The sequence below is a fragment of the Mauremys reevesii genome, linkage group 1, assembly GCF_016161935.1.
Source record: "Mauremys reevesii isolate NIE-2019 linkage group 1, ASM1616193v1, whole genome shotgun sequence".
Taxonomy (NCBI): Eukaryota; Metazoa; Chordata; order Testudines; family Geoemydidae; genus Mauremys; species Mauremys reevesii.
Genome location: NC_052623.1, coordinates 352,826,501 through 352,846,570, shown reverse-complemented (window position 1 = coordinate 352,846,570; position 20,070 = coordinate 352,826,501). Strand labels below are relative to the sequence as shown.

Here is a 20,070-nt window from a genome sequence, read left to right as displayed (position 1 = left end):
TGCTAAAGCCAGTACCTCTCCTCAAAGCACTTATGAGAGTTTTGAGTCCCTGGGTTAATGTCAGGGAAACTAATGCTACAGGGTGTGGAAACAGAGGACATCAAACAGGTAAAAGACAATGGCACAGCTGTTAGCTGGCACCATCCAAATCAAGCCTATTCTTTCCCTGCCATCCTGTAAAGCCCCCTTTATGTGCAAAAACAAAGAGCACTAATTTTACTTCCTGCTTGGCTTTGTAGAATTCTGACATGTCCTCAGTCAAACAAGATCCACTCCTTCAATCAGGCACCATTTTTCCTGAGATGTAAGAAAAGAAGGGAGCTAAAGTAATTATTGAAAACTCGTAAGCAGCAGCTTTAGCCTAATTACCCTGACTCTCCTTTTTAATTTTTGTATTGATTGCCTCCTGTGAATATACAAGTATTGACTGAACTTGCAGAGTTTTGTGTTGCAGTGATAAGGAGAACAGCCAGTGAAAAACAAAATGCAATTAGGTGACCAGATAATCAGCTGCACCTTTGCAAAAAGCACACTTTTCTGTATTTCACAATCTGCCATGGACTCTTGCTCTGTGCTTCTGGGCAGCAGCATTGCCAAAGAGAATGCCACTTCAGCACAGGTGCTTGCCTCAATTTTGGCATTAGAGCTTCCCCGCAAGGGGGCAGATAGAACAGATTTCTGTCTCAGTCGCAGGTGTGACTGCAGCCCATATTCAACACCATTTACTGTACACAACAAAGGCCTGATCCAAAGCTCATGGAAGACAATGGAAAGACTCCCACTACAGTAACTACAATGTAGACTGTAGTAACACTGTTAGGGTACATCCATACTACCCGCCCGGGTCGGCGGGTAGCGATCGACTTCTCGGAGTTCGATATATCGTGTCTCATCTAGACGCGATATATCGAACTTCGAACGCGCTCCCGTCGACTCCGGAACTCCACCACCGCGAACGGGGGAGCTGCAGACTTCGATCCCGCGCCGTGAGGACGGGTAAGTACTTCGAACTAAGGTACTTCGAGTTCAGCTACGCTATTCGCGTAGCTGAACTTGCGTACCTTAGTTCGAACCCCACCCCCAGTGTAGACCAGGCCTTAGATGCACAGCTAAATCATTTGTCCATGCCCTTCTCTTTGCCTTGATTTCTGCAATCTCCTCTCTTCTCCGGTCTTCTCAGCATTGATGAGCCCCATAGCTATCCCATCCAATTCATCCAGAAAGTGTTACAGCCAAATTTTTCTTCCTTGCTGGATCTTACCATGTCACTTCCCTCTTTTAAACTGCTCTATTTGCTTCCCTTGGACCACATATCACATTAAAAAATTGTTCTTGTCTTCAAGGGTTGGATCTGAAAATCCAACTGGATTCGGCCTCTCACACCATTACAAGAAAATAAAACTAAAAAAAAAGTCTGAAATCAGATGTAGTGGATCGTAAGACAGAAGAGAATCCAACTCACTTTCCCATAGCTACATCTGCACGTCTAGCAGGAGTATCATTGAATCTTAGAAGATTAGGGTTGGAAGAGACCTCAGCAGGTCATCTAGTCCAACCCCAACTAAATCATCCCAGCCAGGGCTTTTTCAAGCCAGACCTTAAAAACCTCTAAGGTTGGAGATTCCACCACCTCCCTAAGTAACCCATTCCAGTGCTTCACCACCCTCCTAGTGAAATAGTTTTTCCTAATATGCAACCTAGACCTCCCCCACTGCAACTTGAGACCATTTCTCTTTGTTCTGTCATCTGTCACCACTGAGAACAGCTGAACTCCATCCTCTTTGGAACCCCCCTTCAGATAGTTGAAGGCTGCTATCAAATCCCCCCTCATTCGTCCCTTCTGCAGACTGAATAAGCCCAGTTCCCTCAGCCTCTCCTCATAAGTCATGTGCTCCAGCCCCCTAATCATTTTTGTTGCCCTCCGCTGGACTCTTTCCAATTTTTCCACATCCTTCTTGTAGTGTGGGGCCCAAAACTGGACACACTACTCCAGATGAGGCCTCACCAAGGTTGAATAGAGGGGAATGATCACATCCCTCGATCTGCTGGCAATGCCCCTACTTATACAGTGCAAAATGCCGTTAGCCTTCTTTGCAACAAGGGCACACTGTTGACTCACATCCAGCTTCTCGTCCACCGTAACCCCTAGGTCCTTTTCTGCAGAACTGCTGCCTAGCCATTTGGTCCCTAGTCTGTAGCAGTGCATGGGATTCTTCCGACCTAAGTGCAGGACTCTGCACTTGTCCTTGTTGAACCTTATCAGATTTCTTTTGGCCTAATCCTCTAATTTGTCTAGGTCACTGTGTATCCTATCCGTACCCTCCAGTGTATCTACCACTCCTCCCAGTTTAGTGTTATCTACAAACTTGCTGAGGGTGCAGTCTACGCCATCCTCCAGATCACTGATGAAGATATTGAACAAAATCGGTGCCAGGACCGACCCTTGGAGCACTCTGCTTGATACTGGCTGCCAACTAGACATGGAGCCATTGATCACTACCTGTTGAGCCCGACGATCTAGCCAGCTTTCTATCTACCTTATAGTCCATTCATCCAGCCCATACTTCTTTAACTTGCTGGCAAGAATACTGTTGGAGACCGTATCAAAAGCTTTGCTAAAGTCACATCCACCGCTTTCCCCATATCCACAGAGCCAGTTATCTCATCATAGAAGAAAATTGGGTTGGTCAGGCATGACTTGCCCTTGGTGAATCCATGTTGACTGTTCCTGATCACCTTCCTCTCCTCCAAGTGCTTCAAAAATGGATTACTTGAGGACCTGCTCCATGATTTTTCCAGGGACTGAGGTAAGACTGACTGGTCTGTATTTCCCCAGATTCTTCTTCTTCCCTTTTTTAAAGAACTTGGGTCCTGATCTTGTAGCCCATATGCAAGCAAATAGTCACCCTGATTTCAGTTAGACTCACATAGGTAAGGACTATTTGTATGAATACGGTTTGCAGGATCAGACCCTTGCTTTTGTCAGGGAAGTCAGAAGGTATGATTTGAAGACCTATAGGGATATAAGAAGCAGATTTATTGAGTTTAAAAGCACCAATGCACAATCAACTCCTTTCACCATAACTGCCCTTCAACAAAGAGCTGGTAATTAGTTTAAAACATTTAAATATTCTTTTTAAAAACATGTATTCTTATAATTTAGAAGTAAATATGGTTTCCAGGCAAAGAAAAATCATCAGTAACAACATGGCTAGCATGCATCTGGACCCATGTGGACTTTGACTGGTAATCACTTAAAGATCACTGTGACAGAAAGCTAGAGAAAAAATCAAATTATTTTTAATGTATTATAAAAATCCTCAAGTATTAAACTAATGCCGCAAAAAGAATTCTAGGTTGTGAAGTATTGCACAAAGCAATGTACTGCCAATCTTAAAGTCCTAACAACAGACGTAATGATCCTCTACATTTAATTTTTCCTGTGTTCATGTACACTTGCATTAAAAATGAGCTATTAACATCTCCAAACATATTGATTTCCTATTTGCTGGTACTGTGAAATTTCATTTCTTTCTTGGCAGTCTAGGCACAGCTTGTTCTCAGTGACTTAAGAAATGGAGAGGGAACCAGACAACGTACTCCAGGTCAGAGGAAGTCCAGGGACATTGAAGAGTCAGCAATCCTATTTCCACAGCATGGGATCTACATTTTGCACTCACTACTCAGTTGGCTGATGAATCCAAAAAGAACTAAGACAAAGGCAGATGCAGATGCAGGCCAAAGGATAGGTGCTGGTGAAGCTCAATTAGTAAGCAATAGGTAAGGATTCCATCAGAGAGAGTCGACGGGCTTCAAAGAAGACTTCTATCCTGTCACCTCGGGCCAGAAGGAAGGGAGTAAAATGTCATTACTCAGGGCTGGGGCATGAAGAAAATAAGATCATACCTCAGTGTTTTGACAGGGACTCAAAGACCCTCTTCAACCGCACCATGCCCTGCAGTCAAACCAAGACTAAGCCAAATTTCTGTACCGTGGGGCCCATGCCAAAGGTTAATCCCAAAAGCTGCATGTGAAGAGCTTCAATGTTTCAATTTCACACGTAGACTTAAATTCTACCAGTATTTGTTTAAATATAATGGAGAGAAAAAATGCTTACCTTCCTACAGAAACAGTTGGTCTTTGTGATGTGTTGTGCACATATGCATTCCATTGTAGGTGTGCCTACACCTAATGTGCTCGATTTGGAGACTTGCACTCCTGCCCTCCTCATGCATTGATTCGAGGCCATGAAAGGGGTGTGTCCGTCATCCCCCTCTCCATTTCTTCTCACTGCTTGTGAAAGTATTGTCCAAGGTAGCAGGGAATGTGGGAGGGTCGTGGAAGGTATACATGCACAACACATCTCGAAGAACAACCATCACTATAAGTGAGTGTATTTCTCCTTTGAACGATTGTGCATCTAGACATTACAAAGCAGATGACTCTGCAGCGGTTCCCTTACAGGTGGAGGGACTTCAGATTATCTGAACAGAGATGGCAATATTGACTTGCCAAAGTTGGCATTGCCCTGAGAGGCCTCAGTGATGGCATAATATCTGGAAAAGATATGTACAGGTGACCATGTTGCTGCTTTGCAGCTATCTGATATGGGAACATTGCTCAAAAATGCTGAGGAAGTGGACTGAGACCTGGTGGAGTGAGCTATTATTTTCAGCAGAGGACAGATTTTCACAAGATTGTAACTAACTTTGATACAGTCAGAAATCCAGCGTGAAATACGTTGAACTGTCCCTGGTTGGTCGTTGAGTCTCTCAGCATAGGTTACAAAGTGCCTCAGAGAGGCTCTGAACGACTTAGTTCAGTCAAGGTAGAACACCAAAGTTCTGTGGGTATCCACGGTGTCAGGTCTTTCTTCAGCTTTGGAAGAACGAGATTTCAGAAAAAGCACCTGAAGCTGCATAGATTGCAGAAAGGTAAGGATGGTCAGTTAGTAGAGTAGTAGTTGTTGTAGCCCCGAATCTCTTCTTGCAGAAGTAACTGCCATAAGAAACACAGATTTCACAGAATGATGTTGTTGCTAGAGGTTCAAAAGGCGGGAGGGGGCATCAACCTTGAAATAACTAGGTTAGGGCCCTGTGACAGCACTGGGTCAGACACCGGTGGATATTGACTAGACCTTTCAGCAATCTGGATACCAGAGAATGAAAGAAAACACAAAACCCCTCTATTGGTGGATGAACTGTAGATCTGGAAGCCAGATGAACTTTCACAGAGCTAACTGAAAGGCCAGAATGACTTCAAATGCAGTAAGTAATCCACTATATGGCTGATTGACGGGGTGATAAAGGCTGAGATCGTGCCTGCATGGAAAATCTCTTCCGCTTTGCTATGTATGTGGCTCTAGTGGAATCCTTCCTACTGCTCACTAAAATACCTTGGACGTCTCTGGAGCACTTTTTTTTTGCAAGCATTTAACTTGTGAGGTGGAGGTGAGATGGAGAGATTGGAGGTTGGAATGCAAAGACCTGCCCTGGTTTTGAGATAGGAGATCCCTGACTAAGTGCTGTAAAACAACAACAACAGGCATCTTCCAAAAGCTTGGAATGCTGTCCTCAAGGAGGCAGTCAAAATGATTGCTTACAGGATGTCAATGTCTGGTGAGAAGGAACTAATTGAGACGAAGCCATCTGGCAATGTTGAAAAGGCCTAAATCGTCTCTTAGCAGAGTCCTGGGATCTCTGCTGGAAATGTGATCTATAGTAGGGCTGAGGTCTCAACTGCTTCCTCTTTGAGCTTGGGGTGTAAACCCCAGAGACGTCAAAGTCACCTGCATGGCATCATCAGTTTTTTGAGGGAACAAGCTAGACACCCTTCCCCCCTCCCCGCCCCGGGGCAAGGCCTTGATTGTATTTTTGCAGCTCATTTTGTAATTCTAGACACCTGAAGCCAAGAAGACTCTCTCATGACAACAGCAGTGGCTCTGCATCATGAAGCTGTAACAGTTGCGTCAATAGCTGCCCGGAGGGATTTTTTTTGCCAGGAGGTGCCCTTCAGAGACTAGAGCCATAAATTGTTCCCTATAATCATCCAATAGTTTGTCTGCAAACTTGGCTAATGCTATAAAATTAATAAAATTACTTTTGGACAGGAGACCTTGATAGCTAGCCACCCCCATTTGCAGAGTAGTGGTGCAGTAGGCTTTCCTGACATATATATCCAGTCTCTTGAGATCCTTGTCTTTAGGAATGGTTTTGGGATGAGACTGGCAGGAGTACTCATTGGCAGCCGGGACCACTAATGAGTTGGGGACCAGATGTGTGAAAAAATCATTCAAGTCTTTTTGAGGGGCTTAGCAGCATCTGTCCAGTTTCTTGGCTGCATGTGGTATAGACACTGGATCTGTCAGAGGGTTTTCCACCAACTCCAGCAGGGCTTTGTTAATGGGAAAGGCAACTCTTCTGGGAGCAGGAGTTTGTAAATATCGAGGAAACTGTGGATTTTCTCAAACCAGCTCTGCCAGTACTCAAAGACGTGGCCACTCTTCTCAGTAGGTCCTGGAAGACCTTAAAGTGGAGGTGGAAAGGGGGACTCATGGTAACAGCCTAGTCTGGAGAGGAGGAAAAAATTGCGGAGAGACATCCTGGGGTTTCTCCAATATCCCACCCTCCTCAACAGGGTCCAAATCCATGGGAGGAAGAACAGTTGGGGGAGCCTGGAGAGAGGCTTCTTGGACTAGAGAATGGGACTTCCTTCTGGTTTGATATTCCAATGGAAGTCTCTGTATCCTTGGAATGGGCCACAACCAATATAGTCAAGGGGGATACTCCACAGTTTGAGCCCCCACAGTCGAGGGCACCATCTTGGGGCTTCATTGTAGAAAGACAATTCATAGTCCTTCAAATTTGTGTTCCTGTCACAACATCTATAAGGTGATCTGAAAGACTAGGGTGGTGACACATACCTCTCAGGTTTAGAGTCTGAAAAGGAAATGTAGGATTCCTCAGGAAATGGAGGGCCATTTCTGTTGTGGTTTGTTGGGAGGGGTCTGTATATAGCATGGATTGAGGAGCTCTGACTGCAGAGTGTCAATGCTGTTGGTGCTGGCAGCATTGAAGCCAAATGCTCTGATAATGTTGAGGGCTCTGATGGTGCTGATTATCCCGGATGAGCTGATCTCACTGGCAGTGCCAGAGATATGTTGAAAATACTGGCAGGTGTCATCTGTGCCGGAAGCGTCTGGATCAACGGCACTGGGTGCATCAACTGTATTGATGAGGCCAGCAACGCCAATAGTGGTCAATAGTGGAGCTGCCTGTAGAAGTAATAGAGAGTCGTGTAAAGGGAGACATACAATATTCCTTTCAGATAGGAAGCTTGAGGAGTGGAAGACACCGAGACAGATAAATGCTCTATTTTCAGTTCTTGCAGCACTGGGGAAGCTGGCAGTGCCGAGATGGTCTGGGTCAGCTGTACAGACAAAGAAGAGCCAGATAAAGATAAAGGAGCAAGACTTGATGGCCTCAGAAGAGCTGGAGTTGACAGTGCCACCTCTGACAGAACCAATTAATGCTGATGTTTATGGTGCCGCGAACCGGCACCAGAGGACTTAGTGGAAAATCCACTCAGTGACGCCTGAGATTTTGAGCGTTTAACACTGGAATGCTTAGGGAGCTTTGAGGAGGCTGATGGTGAGGAGGAAAAGCACTGCTTTTCTCCTGACTTGCTCTTCAAAGTTGCGGGCAGCTGAAGGGGTGTTCCTTGTGCACTTGGAATCTGTCACCTCATGATCAGGGTCCAGTTCTGGTGCAGGATACATTGTCCCCTTCAACAGGTGAACTTTTATACCGAAGTCCCTCTGCTTTTTTGTTCTGTTGGGGAAGGAGGTACAAATTGGACATTTGTCCCTCACAGGTCTCCCCTAAGCAGCTTTTGTGCCTATCTGTGACAGGGATAATGGCCCTGCACACAGCACATTGCTTGAAAGCTGGAGATTTTTTCATAGAAAATCCTCCAATCTCTCTACACTAAACACTATAACTAACTAAAACCGTAAAATCTATCTAAACTATAACTATATATATATATATATAAAGCTTTTTAGAAAACTGGCTAACTGAAGCAGACAGCTGTGGGGAACTATGACTGTCGCCACAGGCAGTGAGAAAGAACGTCAAGGCAAATGACAGACATCCCTTTTAGGGCCTTGTCTCAATGCACAAAGAGACTGGCAGGCATACACTGTCTAGTGGTACTGCTTGCAAAAGTCTCAGATTCAAGTGCATTGGGCACACATACACCTGTAGTGGAATGTATATGTGTGCACAATTACTCAGAGGAGACCCAATCTATAAACCACCCCCATCTCATTTAATGTGCTAATGACCACACCAGAAGAAAAGTTATTTCAGTCTTTTCTTTCTTTGGAAGTTCATAAATGACTGGGCGGTGGGATTGTGGGTGGGAGTGAGGATTTGAAGTGCCCCATAAGCATCTGACTGGTGTCACAAGCTCTCATTTGGGGTAAAAGTAAATAAATAAAACTAAAAATCCTCACGTGCTCAGATTCGATCTGCCAAAGGTGCTAGTCACGAGTGCTTGGTAAATGGTTTGGATAAAAATCTATATATTGAATTCAGCAGAAATGAAATAAAGTCTGAGCTCTGACAGAACGTCAGTCACAGGGTTTGCAAAATAGCCCTTTCATATTTTTATTTTTGAAAGTTAACAACTTTGGCAATTGCTAAGATCAGATGAAACTGGATTTTCATATCTTATTCCACTACTGTCTCAGGGTCACACTTAGTGAATAAGCACAAAAACACCTTGGTAGAAGAGGAGGGGGGAATCCTTTATGCTTCTGCAGTCAACCTCACAGGTGCTCAATACGCTAAGATGGTGTATTATTTGAGGGTCAAATTAATTTTGTTCTACTTTAAAATGATAATCAGGACCTCAAACATAATATCACTGGTTCCAATGTAGCATGCATGCATACACATGCAGTGTAACCACCCTTATCAAAGTAGGCGAGAATATACAGCCCTTTCATGCTACATTGATGTCTTTCAGATCGATACATCTTGCAATTCCTCCTTATCCCCGTGTGGGTGGGGAACACTGCTGTTATATTGCTGGAGGAAAATATTTTTATAATGATTAATGTGGATGGTTTCACTTGATGCTATTTAATTCAAGCAACTGGACTTGCCAAACAGAACACTGAAGAGTGGAGAACACTCTGAGCAGAAGAATCGACGTTAATAACTCCTCAGTAGAGCTGAACAGGAATTTTTCAATGAACTGGTCTCTCATCGAAACTTAAACTTCTCTGGTCAAAAAGGGAGAGATCCACCACTTTACCCACCTCGGAATAGCCAATAGCGCAGGATTACTGCAGTCACCCAGCATGTGGAGACCCAGGCTCAAGTACTTGCTCCGCCCAATTCAGTGTAGAGGCTAGAACCTGGGTCTCACACATCCCAGGTGAATTCTCTAACCGCTGGGCTATGCACAGGTGGGAGGGTCTCTCTCTCTTTCTCTCTCTCTCATTGCATCCTAATGGGGGAATAAAATCTGAAATCTCTAAAAAAAATTTTACAGGACCAGAGCACTGTTTCTTGCACAGCTCTATCTCTGAGTTCCACTCACTGGCCTGGTTAAGGGCCTTTCTGTAAAGCAGGGTTGATGCTTCTTGACTTACTTTACGGGAATGGAGTGAGGATTAACACTCCCACTCACCAAAAGGCCCACTCTGGTCACACATACGTACAGCAGATCTACACTTAAAACACTGCACCACTATAGTGCTTTAATGTAGCACTCTCCCATCAGCGTTGTTAATCCACCTCCAAGAGGCGGTAGTTGTGTAGGTGGGAGAAGCCCTCCCACCGACATAGCGCTGCCTGCACTGGTGCTTAGGTCAGTAAAACCACATCGCTCCAGGGTGTGGATTATTCACATGCCTGAGCAATGTAGTTACATCAAAGTAATTCTGTAGTGTAGACCAGGGCCTGGGAATTGCTAGACCCAATCAGACAAGGCCATGAAGGCCAGTTTCTAGGTCTGCTTAAGCATTTATACCACCGTGCAGCACCACCATAGAACGAGTGCCTACTAATGAGGCTCATCTCCTCATGTATAATTAGCATTTATACAATAGTTGATAGTTAATGCCCTTATTCAAAGCTTAGGTGATAACATCAAGTTACTATGTAGCATCAACATTTCCAACAGGGTTACCGTGGAGTTATTTAAGAAAACCAGTAGCAGATTAAATTAACCTTGTCTCCACTACTTGTGGGTCAGGTGTGTCAGGGTGTGGGGGCGGTGTGATTGGGTATATATTACAGGCTGAACAAACCATTTTTGTATTCCCTCTGAACAAATGCTAATACAACATAGGCAAATGAATATTAAGAGGTTTTTATTATTAAACTATTCCAGTTGCTTTTTCAGGGGTAATTAGTAGGTATAATGAGATATTCCAATAGTTTATGTAGGGGTAAATTAACAGATGCAATGGACTATCCAACAATATTCACAGATAATTAAAAGGAAGACCACAAAGAGTTAGTTATAACTTTTAATTGTATGTAGATTCAGCCAGCACGGTTCCATGCTATAACCCCCTTGGTGAAGCTGGAAAAATCTCTTCCCTTGCTGATTTTTCCTTTTCCAAAATACTGACTTGTTCCTGCTGTCTTTTTTTTTTTTTTTTAAATGGAGCTAAAATTTAACACGGCTCTTTGGGTTCATTTCTGGTTTTGTGCAACTGTATCCCAGATGAAGTTAAAGATCTGGGAATTGTGTTTTCGTAAGTTAGAGTTCAAACTTAGTTGATGCAGATGGTCCACAGAAAACACAAATCCACCAAAATATTATTTGGGTAGGTCCTATGTGAAGAGTGACTAAGTTCAGTGGCAATTTATTTTTCTTTTCAGTGATATTTTAACTTGAGAACCTTCCTCACTAAGGGCAAGAATTCAGCAAAGCATCCCTATTCAGCACTGCACTTAAGTCCATTTAAAGTTAAACATGTGGTCAGGCATTCTCCTGAATCAGGCCTTAGATAATGACAACTTTGAAGTGGGTTAATATCTGATATCCAAGCTATGTCATGGCCAAGAGACAAGAAACATCACATACTGATCTAAGACTTCTTCACCTAGAGACAACGATTACATATGAGTAACTTCAGGATAATCTTTACTTTGACTGTGATTTCCTTTGATTTTGCTAGTGTGTTTCAGAACTTTAATGTTTCTTGAATGTAAAATTTTATACTCAAGTATATCAGGGGTTTGCTTGGTTTTTTAATAACAGTCAAAGAAAGAAAAATTCTCAATGATTTGAATGTTTAAAGTCTTCAGAATTTTCATTTATTAAAACCCAGATTGTTCTGAAAACTCTGTATAGCGTCTGGAGAGTGCATATTATTGTGCAGATACATTGGCACAGTTTGAAATAGCTGCATTAAATCACAGTAATTTCACTAGAAATACTGGCAACTTGGCTTGACAAGCTGCCCTCAGTCAGTGGTGAAGAACTGATAAACAAAAATATTGAGCAATAACTAAATTCTGGCTCTTCTGGGTGAGAAGGAAACCAAATGTGAACTCATGTAGTGCTGTGTTCCTGACTCTGCAAAGAGAGTGCCTGAAACAACAGAGAATTCTGAACTGCCTCCATTCATCTCGCTGGGGTGTAACTATCAATTCAGTTCATCATCCTCGCCATCTCTTCAGCAGGCCATATCTTCACTTGTTTCTTAGCCACTAATGCAAACCACCAACACAGATACAATTTACGTTATTGTATCACGATATGAACCCAGTACATCTTACCCCAGTTTGAAATCGGCGAAAATTGACCAAGGACAATTAAGGACAAGGCCTGAATTTTACCTCCTACTATAGTGGCTAGGTTTTGTCATTCCTTGTTCACCCCAAACCTTCTGTGCATTTAACAAGTAGCAGTTGCATCAGTCTGCTGGCTAGTGACCTACTAGATGATTTGTCAAGAGTTGATTGCAACTGTATAAAAACCCTGAGAAAACATGATAAGTAACTTGTGTTGTCATGTCATATTTTCTGTGCCTCTAAGCAGTATGTCTACCCTAGGAAAATGGGTGTTTACACAACTAAGTCTATCAGGCCAAACATTTGCTTATAGAAAGGGGGCTGGAGGTTAGATTCAGATTTGCATAATAACCTTCAGCAAAACCTAGGAAATGATTAGCATCAAAGGCATAAACAGCAACATATTAACAACTGCATGACACATCAGATCAATTACTGTCTCTCACACAAACTCAATCCGTTTCAAAAATGGTCCAAGACTGTTTTCACTCAAGAAGCTGTCAGTCCGTCACATCAATTTCCATAAACCTTCAAAAAAGAGACTGTCTTTGTCTTTTTGAAAACTAGCACTGGAAATAAACACACCCACAAATACTTTAAAAATAACGTTGGGGTCAGGATAACCAGCAACGGTTAGAAAATTCAGAGCATGAATTCTGCTTGTACCCTCTAGGGAGTGCAATGATTTTCAGTGGCTGTGGCCAGGGTGTGGTGCACAAGATCTTTGGGGTGGTTTGGGAACTTTTAATATTATGAGTCTAGTGGTACTGCCGAGGAGCCGCACTTATGGACCAGGATCCCATGGCAGGCCTTGTATAAACACTGAACAAAAGGACTGTCCCCTCTAACCCAACGAACTTACAGCCTAAAAATAGAACGAGAGCGAACAAGTGGATGCAGACAAGCAGGGGAGCACAAGGAATCAATTATACTCTATCGGTTGGCGTGATAGACAGCAGCCTCACCAGACCAGCTGACCACCAGACTTTCAGTTCCAGATTTTCAAACACAGGCCTCCAATTTCATCCTTGTAGCTATCAGGGAGTACAATTTAGGCCACTTATGTAGCTATGAACCTGTTTTGCCAGTGCAATTAGGTATGGAGGTGCCTAAATGTACTAACCTGCAATTATTGTGGGGACAAAAACAGGGGCTCAGTTAAAAGCTGGGGTCAGTATTTCCCCAGGGATGAGGTTCCACCAGTCAGAGAATACACAAAACATTGTCCCCTTTACTGGATTTGTTGTGCTTAGAACTCATCTGGAATACAAGTGTCTATTAAATACTGAACATCAATAAATGATGTGGCTTATACCCATCCACCTAATGGAAATCACGCAGTAAGAAATAAAAGGGCCTAGGCCTACCCCAGGTGCACCTGTTAAGAAAAAACTTTCAAAAATAAGTTTAGTAACTTTCCAAAATGAAGACATTTACAGTGAGGGAGGCACTTCATTCCTGTTTACAGTAGGGGAGCCCCAAATTCCTTTCCAGATGAACTTAGTAGTGTAGGAGAATACACCAGTGTAGGAGAGAACATCAACCCTGGTGAATATTACAGCCTTTTCCCCTCATCATATACTATACTTTCCAATCTTATTTAAAATACTGAATTCAACAACTCTCTGTAAATTACTTAAATAGCAGAATCTCAGGAATATCTGGAATTAAATCCACAAAGTGTGATCTACAGTTCCCTAGGATTTCTCCACTCCTTTGCACCCTACAACCTTTCAATTGTCACAGAGACTGAATATATTTTTACAAATGCTTAAGGAAACTAAGTCCCATTTTCAAAAGGGATTAAGTCACTTTAGAGACTATGTCACTTATGTGCTTTTGAAAATGTTACCCACCAACCCTGCTTAATGCATTTTACACATGATCTGAGTAATGAATTCATTACTAAGGTCCTGCATGTTTCACACACACACACGCACACACATTCTACACACAAACCTCAGGAAAGTTACTGCTTTGGTGGAAGTATCACTTGTATCTGCAGAAAGATCAGGAAGTTGTTAACCAAAGATTTACGGAACCTCCCCCTCCCCCTTCCCTACATTCTCCCCCACCAACGGTGCAACAATCAATTTTTAATGTAATGTTTTAAGGCCTAATGAAAAAGTTATAAGTATTGACTTTAGCTCTGGCTCCTTCTCACTCTGTGCTGCTCTGTTGATCAACAAGAAAAGTGGCACTTCAGAGGAGATGCAGACTGGGATATGGCGGAGCTAGACTCAATCTCAAAAACCACTGAAAGGAGAGGCATTAAATGCACAGTGCACAGAACCTTAATGCACAGTGTAAAATGGGAAGGGGGCAAGGATGGCACAGCCTTTATTTGCAGCTGTACACAAGTTTGCTGTTCACTCCAGTTGTACGTGTCATTCTGCGACAGGATGGTAGTGCAATGCAAGGCGTTCCCTCCACACCGTGTTTTAGCCACACAGAACAGAAATCAAAAATAGAAAGGAGTCACTGCGTTAAGTCAAACTTGTCCCTCCACCGACGCCTAATGGTTGCATCTATCCAACAGGACAATGATGCACTTCTGCAGATTCTGTGAGGTGCCGAGTGTCTCATAAGAAGCGTTCTGCTTTTTAATACTCCCATTACCTAGCACCTCACATGCTCAGACTCACAACTGGCAAGAAATTAAAAAAAATATTGCTCTCCTACTCCCATTTATATCAATTTGGAGGGGAGCGATATACTATCAGTGCAGTCACAGCAGTGGCATTTGGGCTGCTGCCTTAAAAACTGAACCACTGAGTGAATTTAATGCTGGGGAAAGGTGCCAGCCTGTTCAATAGCTGGGACTGGTGGCCAAAGCCCATCAAAGCAATGAAAGGTTTGCCTGCTCAGGGGCCACAAAACCCAGAAATCAACAAACCACAGGGGACAAAAAATGAAAAAAACAGGGCCAAGTGCACAGCTCCACACTGACAGCCCCAGAAATTAAAGACCTCTGATTACTCACAGGCTAGGTACAGCACTCCTACAAGCCACTGACCACGCTCTGGGAATAGGTCTCAACTCTGATCCAGAAAGGCCCTTTCCTAGGCAATGTGATTCCTGTCGTCCATTCTGTCCTTGGCTCCTCTGCTGAGATTGCCAACAAGGGAGAAGATGAGACATGAGAATAGTGGCAATTTTTGAGATGCAAATATCCATCTGCTAGAGAATGGAATGAGAAGCAACAACTCATTCCACAAAGGTCACCAAAGTATGCTGCCTTCAACTTGCAATAAATCTCTCAATGAGGATTCAACAGCTTTCATACGGTAAACTGGTAACACATGAATTCCTAAACATCTTAATAATTCATTAGCATTAATGTAAATGCTGAAGTAACATTTGGCTTATAAATAATACTCATAAAGAAAGGAATCATATGCTCTAAGGAATAAGAATAAAAGCAATCTGTAAGTAGATGATCATTGACCTAGGGAGAGGTTAAGAGTGCTCTTAAATAATATATGTAAAGCTGCAACTCAGACTGACACAAAATTCATTTTTCTTGCTAAGACACTCACATAGTAATACCCAATCAAGGAAACAGAGTATATGTGGTGGAGCCATTACTTAAACAAAGCTGGCTTGGTTTAAAATGCAACAATTTGGGGCAATTTGGAACAGTGATATTATGTGCTATTTTACATTGTGATCGGTGGCAAAATTCTACATTGATTTTTAAATAACACACTTGGTAAAATGTTGATAGCTCATGGATTTTTCTCCCCTTTTTCCCTTGACCTCTAAAGCCCCACAATGTTGTGTTAAATAGTCCAACAGTTATCATCTCTGTTTACTGCAGCGGTTTTATTATCAATAAAGGCAACATTTGCAAGCCCTATCAAAAGGCTGGCTGGTGACAGGAACACTTAATAACCTAAATCATGGCTTAACAACACTGCTATTCCCTTTTAAAAATAAGCATCTTTTTTTCTGAAGACATTCAATTGCTGGTTCCTGACATAAAACTAGGCTGGACAAACATTAAAGAAATATATGGTAGGAAACAATTCACTGAGAGCAAGGATGAGCTTCTAGTTAAGGCACAGAACTGGGACTCAGGAGATCTGGGTTCAGGTTCTGAGTTCAATCCTAAATCTCATGATTAAAGCTGAGCAGAGATGGAAGCAGTTTGCTGCAGCAGGGCCAAAGTACTCAGCACCATACAGGATCAATCCCTTTCTCTCTCTCTGCCTTAGTTCCTAATCTGTGAAATGGAGATACTACTACTGTCTTTCTTCCACCCCTTGTCCCTCTTGCCTATTCAGACTATAAGCTCTTGGGGGCAGGACTCTCTCTTACTATGTATATGCACAGTGACTAGCAAACTGCGGGGCCTCAGTGGTGGAGGAGACCTCTGGGTATTACCATGATACATATAACAAACAACAACAATCCTGCACTGGCAGAGAGATGAGATGGATGATCTAATAGGCCTTTTCCCACTTCTAGCTTCCATGGTTCCCTGTAATGAGAAAAGGGTTTAAATGATCTTCATTTAGCAGGTGTTTCTGTGCCAACTGGCACTGGGTAAAGGCCCTAAATACCACTGTGATTGGACAATAAATACGACAGCAGAGATTCTGTATAACAGCATGAATCTAAGAACGAAGCAAATTTGTGTGAAATCCACTGTTTAATGATTTTCATTTGAGTTTCAGAAATGCTGTTTCAATTGGAGAAAAATGGCTGGATCTCTAGATGTCTCTAAGGTGTCTTCTAGAAGGCTGCAGGATACAGTGCACACACCTGGCACTATGATTCTCAAGGCAAGTTGTGCCAATGTGAAGTTGATTCATTAGAGGATAATCTCTGAAAAACAGGTAAGATCAACTCCTGGGTTGTACTGTTCCATAAAGGAGCTACTGGAAATATACTTTGGTGTCAAAGGATGCAAAGCAAAGCAAAGTCACTTAAGCTGTCTCCAGAACAGATTCTAATCCAGATGCCATCTGGGTACCATTGTTGTAAGGCAGCAGAAGAGACAAAGTGAAGTGAAATCCCTGAGGATTTGGCTAGAAACCCGTTGGGTTTTGAAGCAGCAGTGTCTCTTCTTGTCAAATTCTGCTATGTTATATTATATATATTTATTAAAATCATTGTTGCTGATACTGTACCCACTTACACTACTACCAGACTTTGCAACAAATCATCAGCCAGAAGAATATTGGCTATCATATATCTGATCATCTCTCATGATGTCTCTAGATGCTGCACTGAACTGAGATGCACTGATAAAGACAAGTTGAATTAGAAAAGTCAAAAAAAAAACCCTTAAAAACACAAACTTTGTCACTCAGAGAACAGAGAATCAGTCTCTACAGTCCCTCTGCTCCCTCTCTCTCTCTCTCATTCCCTCCTCTGCTCAACTATGCCTGAATGAATGGTGCTTCCCTTACAGTACACCCCTTAAAACCTGGTTACAACCTTTATGGAAAAAAAAAAAAATAAAATATTAAAAAATTTTTATTTCAATTGTGTGCTCGGCAGCAGGCAGGAAGGCAAGTGAGTCAGCAGTAATGATCTGTTGTGATATATTTGGGCCAGAACCCCAAGTGGTGTAAATCAACATAGGTTCATTAAAGCCACTGGACCAGATCCTCGGCACATGCGGCACACAGGAGAAACCAGGTGAAAGAAAATGAAAAAAAATGCAACACATTTAACAACACAAACTTGTTTTAATTCTGGCGGTGACAGACGATACTTTGGTTTGTTTTTTTGTTTGTTTTAAATAAATATAATAAAAAAATTCAAACAAACAAAACACCAAAAAACCAGCTCTAATAGTAAGAGAGAGATATTATATTATATAAATATATATTATCTTATCTGCCTCCTTGCAGCTGCTACATTGCCTCGCCATTCCAACACAGCCTAAAAAAATACTTTCCATGGAGCAGCGAGCTGAGAAGCCCTGGCCTCATAGGAGGAGAGTGACAAGCTGTCCTGCAGTGTCTCAAGAGCATGAGTACCAACCTCAGGGCAGACTGTTAAAAGACTGGGCACAAACTTCAAACTGGCTGCGAGTTCAATACTTAGATTCACCAACCAAATGCAAACTGTTCAGGCACTGTAACAGCCTTAACATGGAGTTGCCTTGGGGACCTGTCTTGTGACAGACACCAAGACACACAGAGTCACAGCAGCAATGTGTCCCCAGGTCCTCCCTGTCCCACCAGTCACCCACTCAGGTCAGATACCTTAGATCTCACAATGCTTCAATGCTTGTACAAATAAACTAAATAAACTATATAAAGATTAAAAGAAAAAAAAGAAATGAGTTATTTAAAAGTTAAAAATATATATATATATATTCTAGTTAGTTCTAAAGTGTGTGTGTGTGTCCTTTAGGGCTAACCCGGCTAAGAAGCTGGGTATCTCTTTCTTGTGTTAAGGAAACCTTGTCCCGCAGAGTCCAAGCAGCATAGAGATCCAATTCCTTTGTCAGGGATTTTTATTCCCTTCCTCCCAACCTCCATGTGCTCTGAGCTGCAAACTCAGATGATGGGAGGAATTCACTTGCATGACTCCTCTTCATCGGGGTAGGACGGGGGAGCAGAACAAGTCTTTTGTTCTCTTTAATGTTCCACAATAGTACATCTGGTGTCCACCAGGATGTAACACCGTCTGCTGGAGATCAACACTTTATGCTATTTAATCTCTCTCTCCTGTCTGGTGAGTCACACAGTCACAGATGCATACAATAAGATACATACAGTGCTGACTACATGGGATTGGGATCGGTTTTTATTAAAGTTGCTTTAAATGTTTTAGAGTTGCGGCTTTGGGGGCTTTTGGGAGGGGCTTCTTCCACTTCCCTTAAAAAAAAAAATCACGCTTGCACTGCTGATTCATGTGCATGCGGAGTGAGGAGGAGGATGCACGCTGGGTGTATACACCCCGCCCTAGCCCACCTATGGACACACAACAAGAGGAGTGGGTGGCTGGAGAAGACCTTACTATATGGCAGTGGTGCGCAAACTTTTCCAGTCACATCCCCCATTACTATTAACTGAATCTGTCCGTGCTACCTCAGCAGTGGAGCTTGGGCTGAAGATGTAGCTGGGGGTGGAATTGAGGATGGGGAAGGAGCTGATCTGGGGGTGGAGAGGGAATTGGAGGTAGAGCTGTGGATGGAGCGGGATTAGAGGTGGTGTGGGCCTGGGTGCAGATCTAGTCTGGAGACAGAGCTGTGCCTGGAAGCAGAGCAGGACTGGGGGTGGCGGGGTGGGTCTGGATGCACGGCACTCCCTCTCTGCTCCCCATGGGGGCTAGCCTGGGACCCAGCGTGTGCCCAGTGAACATTCCTCTGCGCCATCCTAGCGGGGTATGCCCCCCAGTTTGGGGACCACTGCTATAAGTGCATGCAGCAACTCACAAGCATTCAACAAAGTCTAAACACTAAATACATTCTTACATAATCCCAATACCTATTTTAGCAATACTGTCACAAATTGCCGGCACTACTATGATGGGTCTCGCGTGCTGTTTCTTGCCCCTGAACTGGGATATTAACTGCCCCACTAGTGTCCTAGAGGAGGGGAGTGGAGAGGGAAGGACCTGGGCCCGCCCTCTACTCCGGGTCCCAGCCCAGGGGCCCTAGGGATAGCGGTAAACCACTTGAACTAGCGGTTCCTTCCCCTGGGCTACTTCCCTCTCCTGCTCTTCAGCTTGTGGGGGCTTCCTGCCCTCCCTCTGCACAAGCCAGGTGTCCCTTTACCTAGGGTCTTGATCTTCTTAGCCCACCGCAGCACTTCTCCAAACTTTCCTCTGCTTCCCTCCAAACTGCTCTCTGCTCCACCACCAATCCTCTCTGCTCCAACACCTTCCCCTGTCTGATTGAAGCAAGGGGTTTATATCAGGTGACTGACTTCAGGTGCTCTAATTGGCTTCAGGTGCTCTAGTTAATCTATGGCAAACTTTCTTCCCTCTACAGGGAATAAGGCTCCCTTCTAACCCTCTCCTGCTGCCCTCTGGCCATGCTGTATCACATAACATACAGGTGAACCAGATTGCTTCCAGCCATGTATTTTATCATTGGTCAGTTGGGACCTGGGGACCTTGGCATGAGCTGGCATCTGGTCTGCCAGCATCACAGAGACCAAAACCATTCAAATATTATTAATGAATTAAGGGGAAAGGGTCCTGAATGGAATGGTATATTATGAAAGGACACAAGTGTTGGGAAGATAAGGATTCCTTGTAGGATGGATAAATAAATAAAAAAGCT

The 20,070-nt window shown here is 43.2% G+C and overlaps 1 protein-coding gene across 5 annotated transcripts in view; it reads right to left on the bottom strand.

Annotated features, from left to right (window-relative positions):
- Positions 1-20,070, bottom strand: part of EXOC4 (exocyst complex component 4) — a 584,936-nt gene that overhangs the window by 221,170 nt on the left and 343,696 nt on the right. Inside the window, exon 11 of one of the 5 annotated variants that reach the window (XM_039519699.1) lies at positions 16,500-16,649. The exons of the other annotated variants lie outside the window; for them this stretch is intronic. Within the exon in view, the coding sequence (XP_039375633.1) occupies positions 16,535-16,649 (115 nt within the window). The 3' untranslated portion in view covers positions 16,500-16,534. Of the gene's footprint in view, positions 1-16,499; positions 16,650-20,070 lie in introns of those variants that run through there. 5 annotated transcript variants of the gene reach the window in all.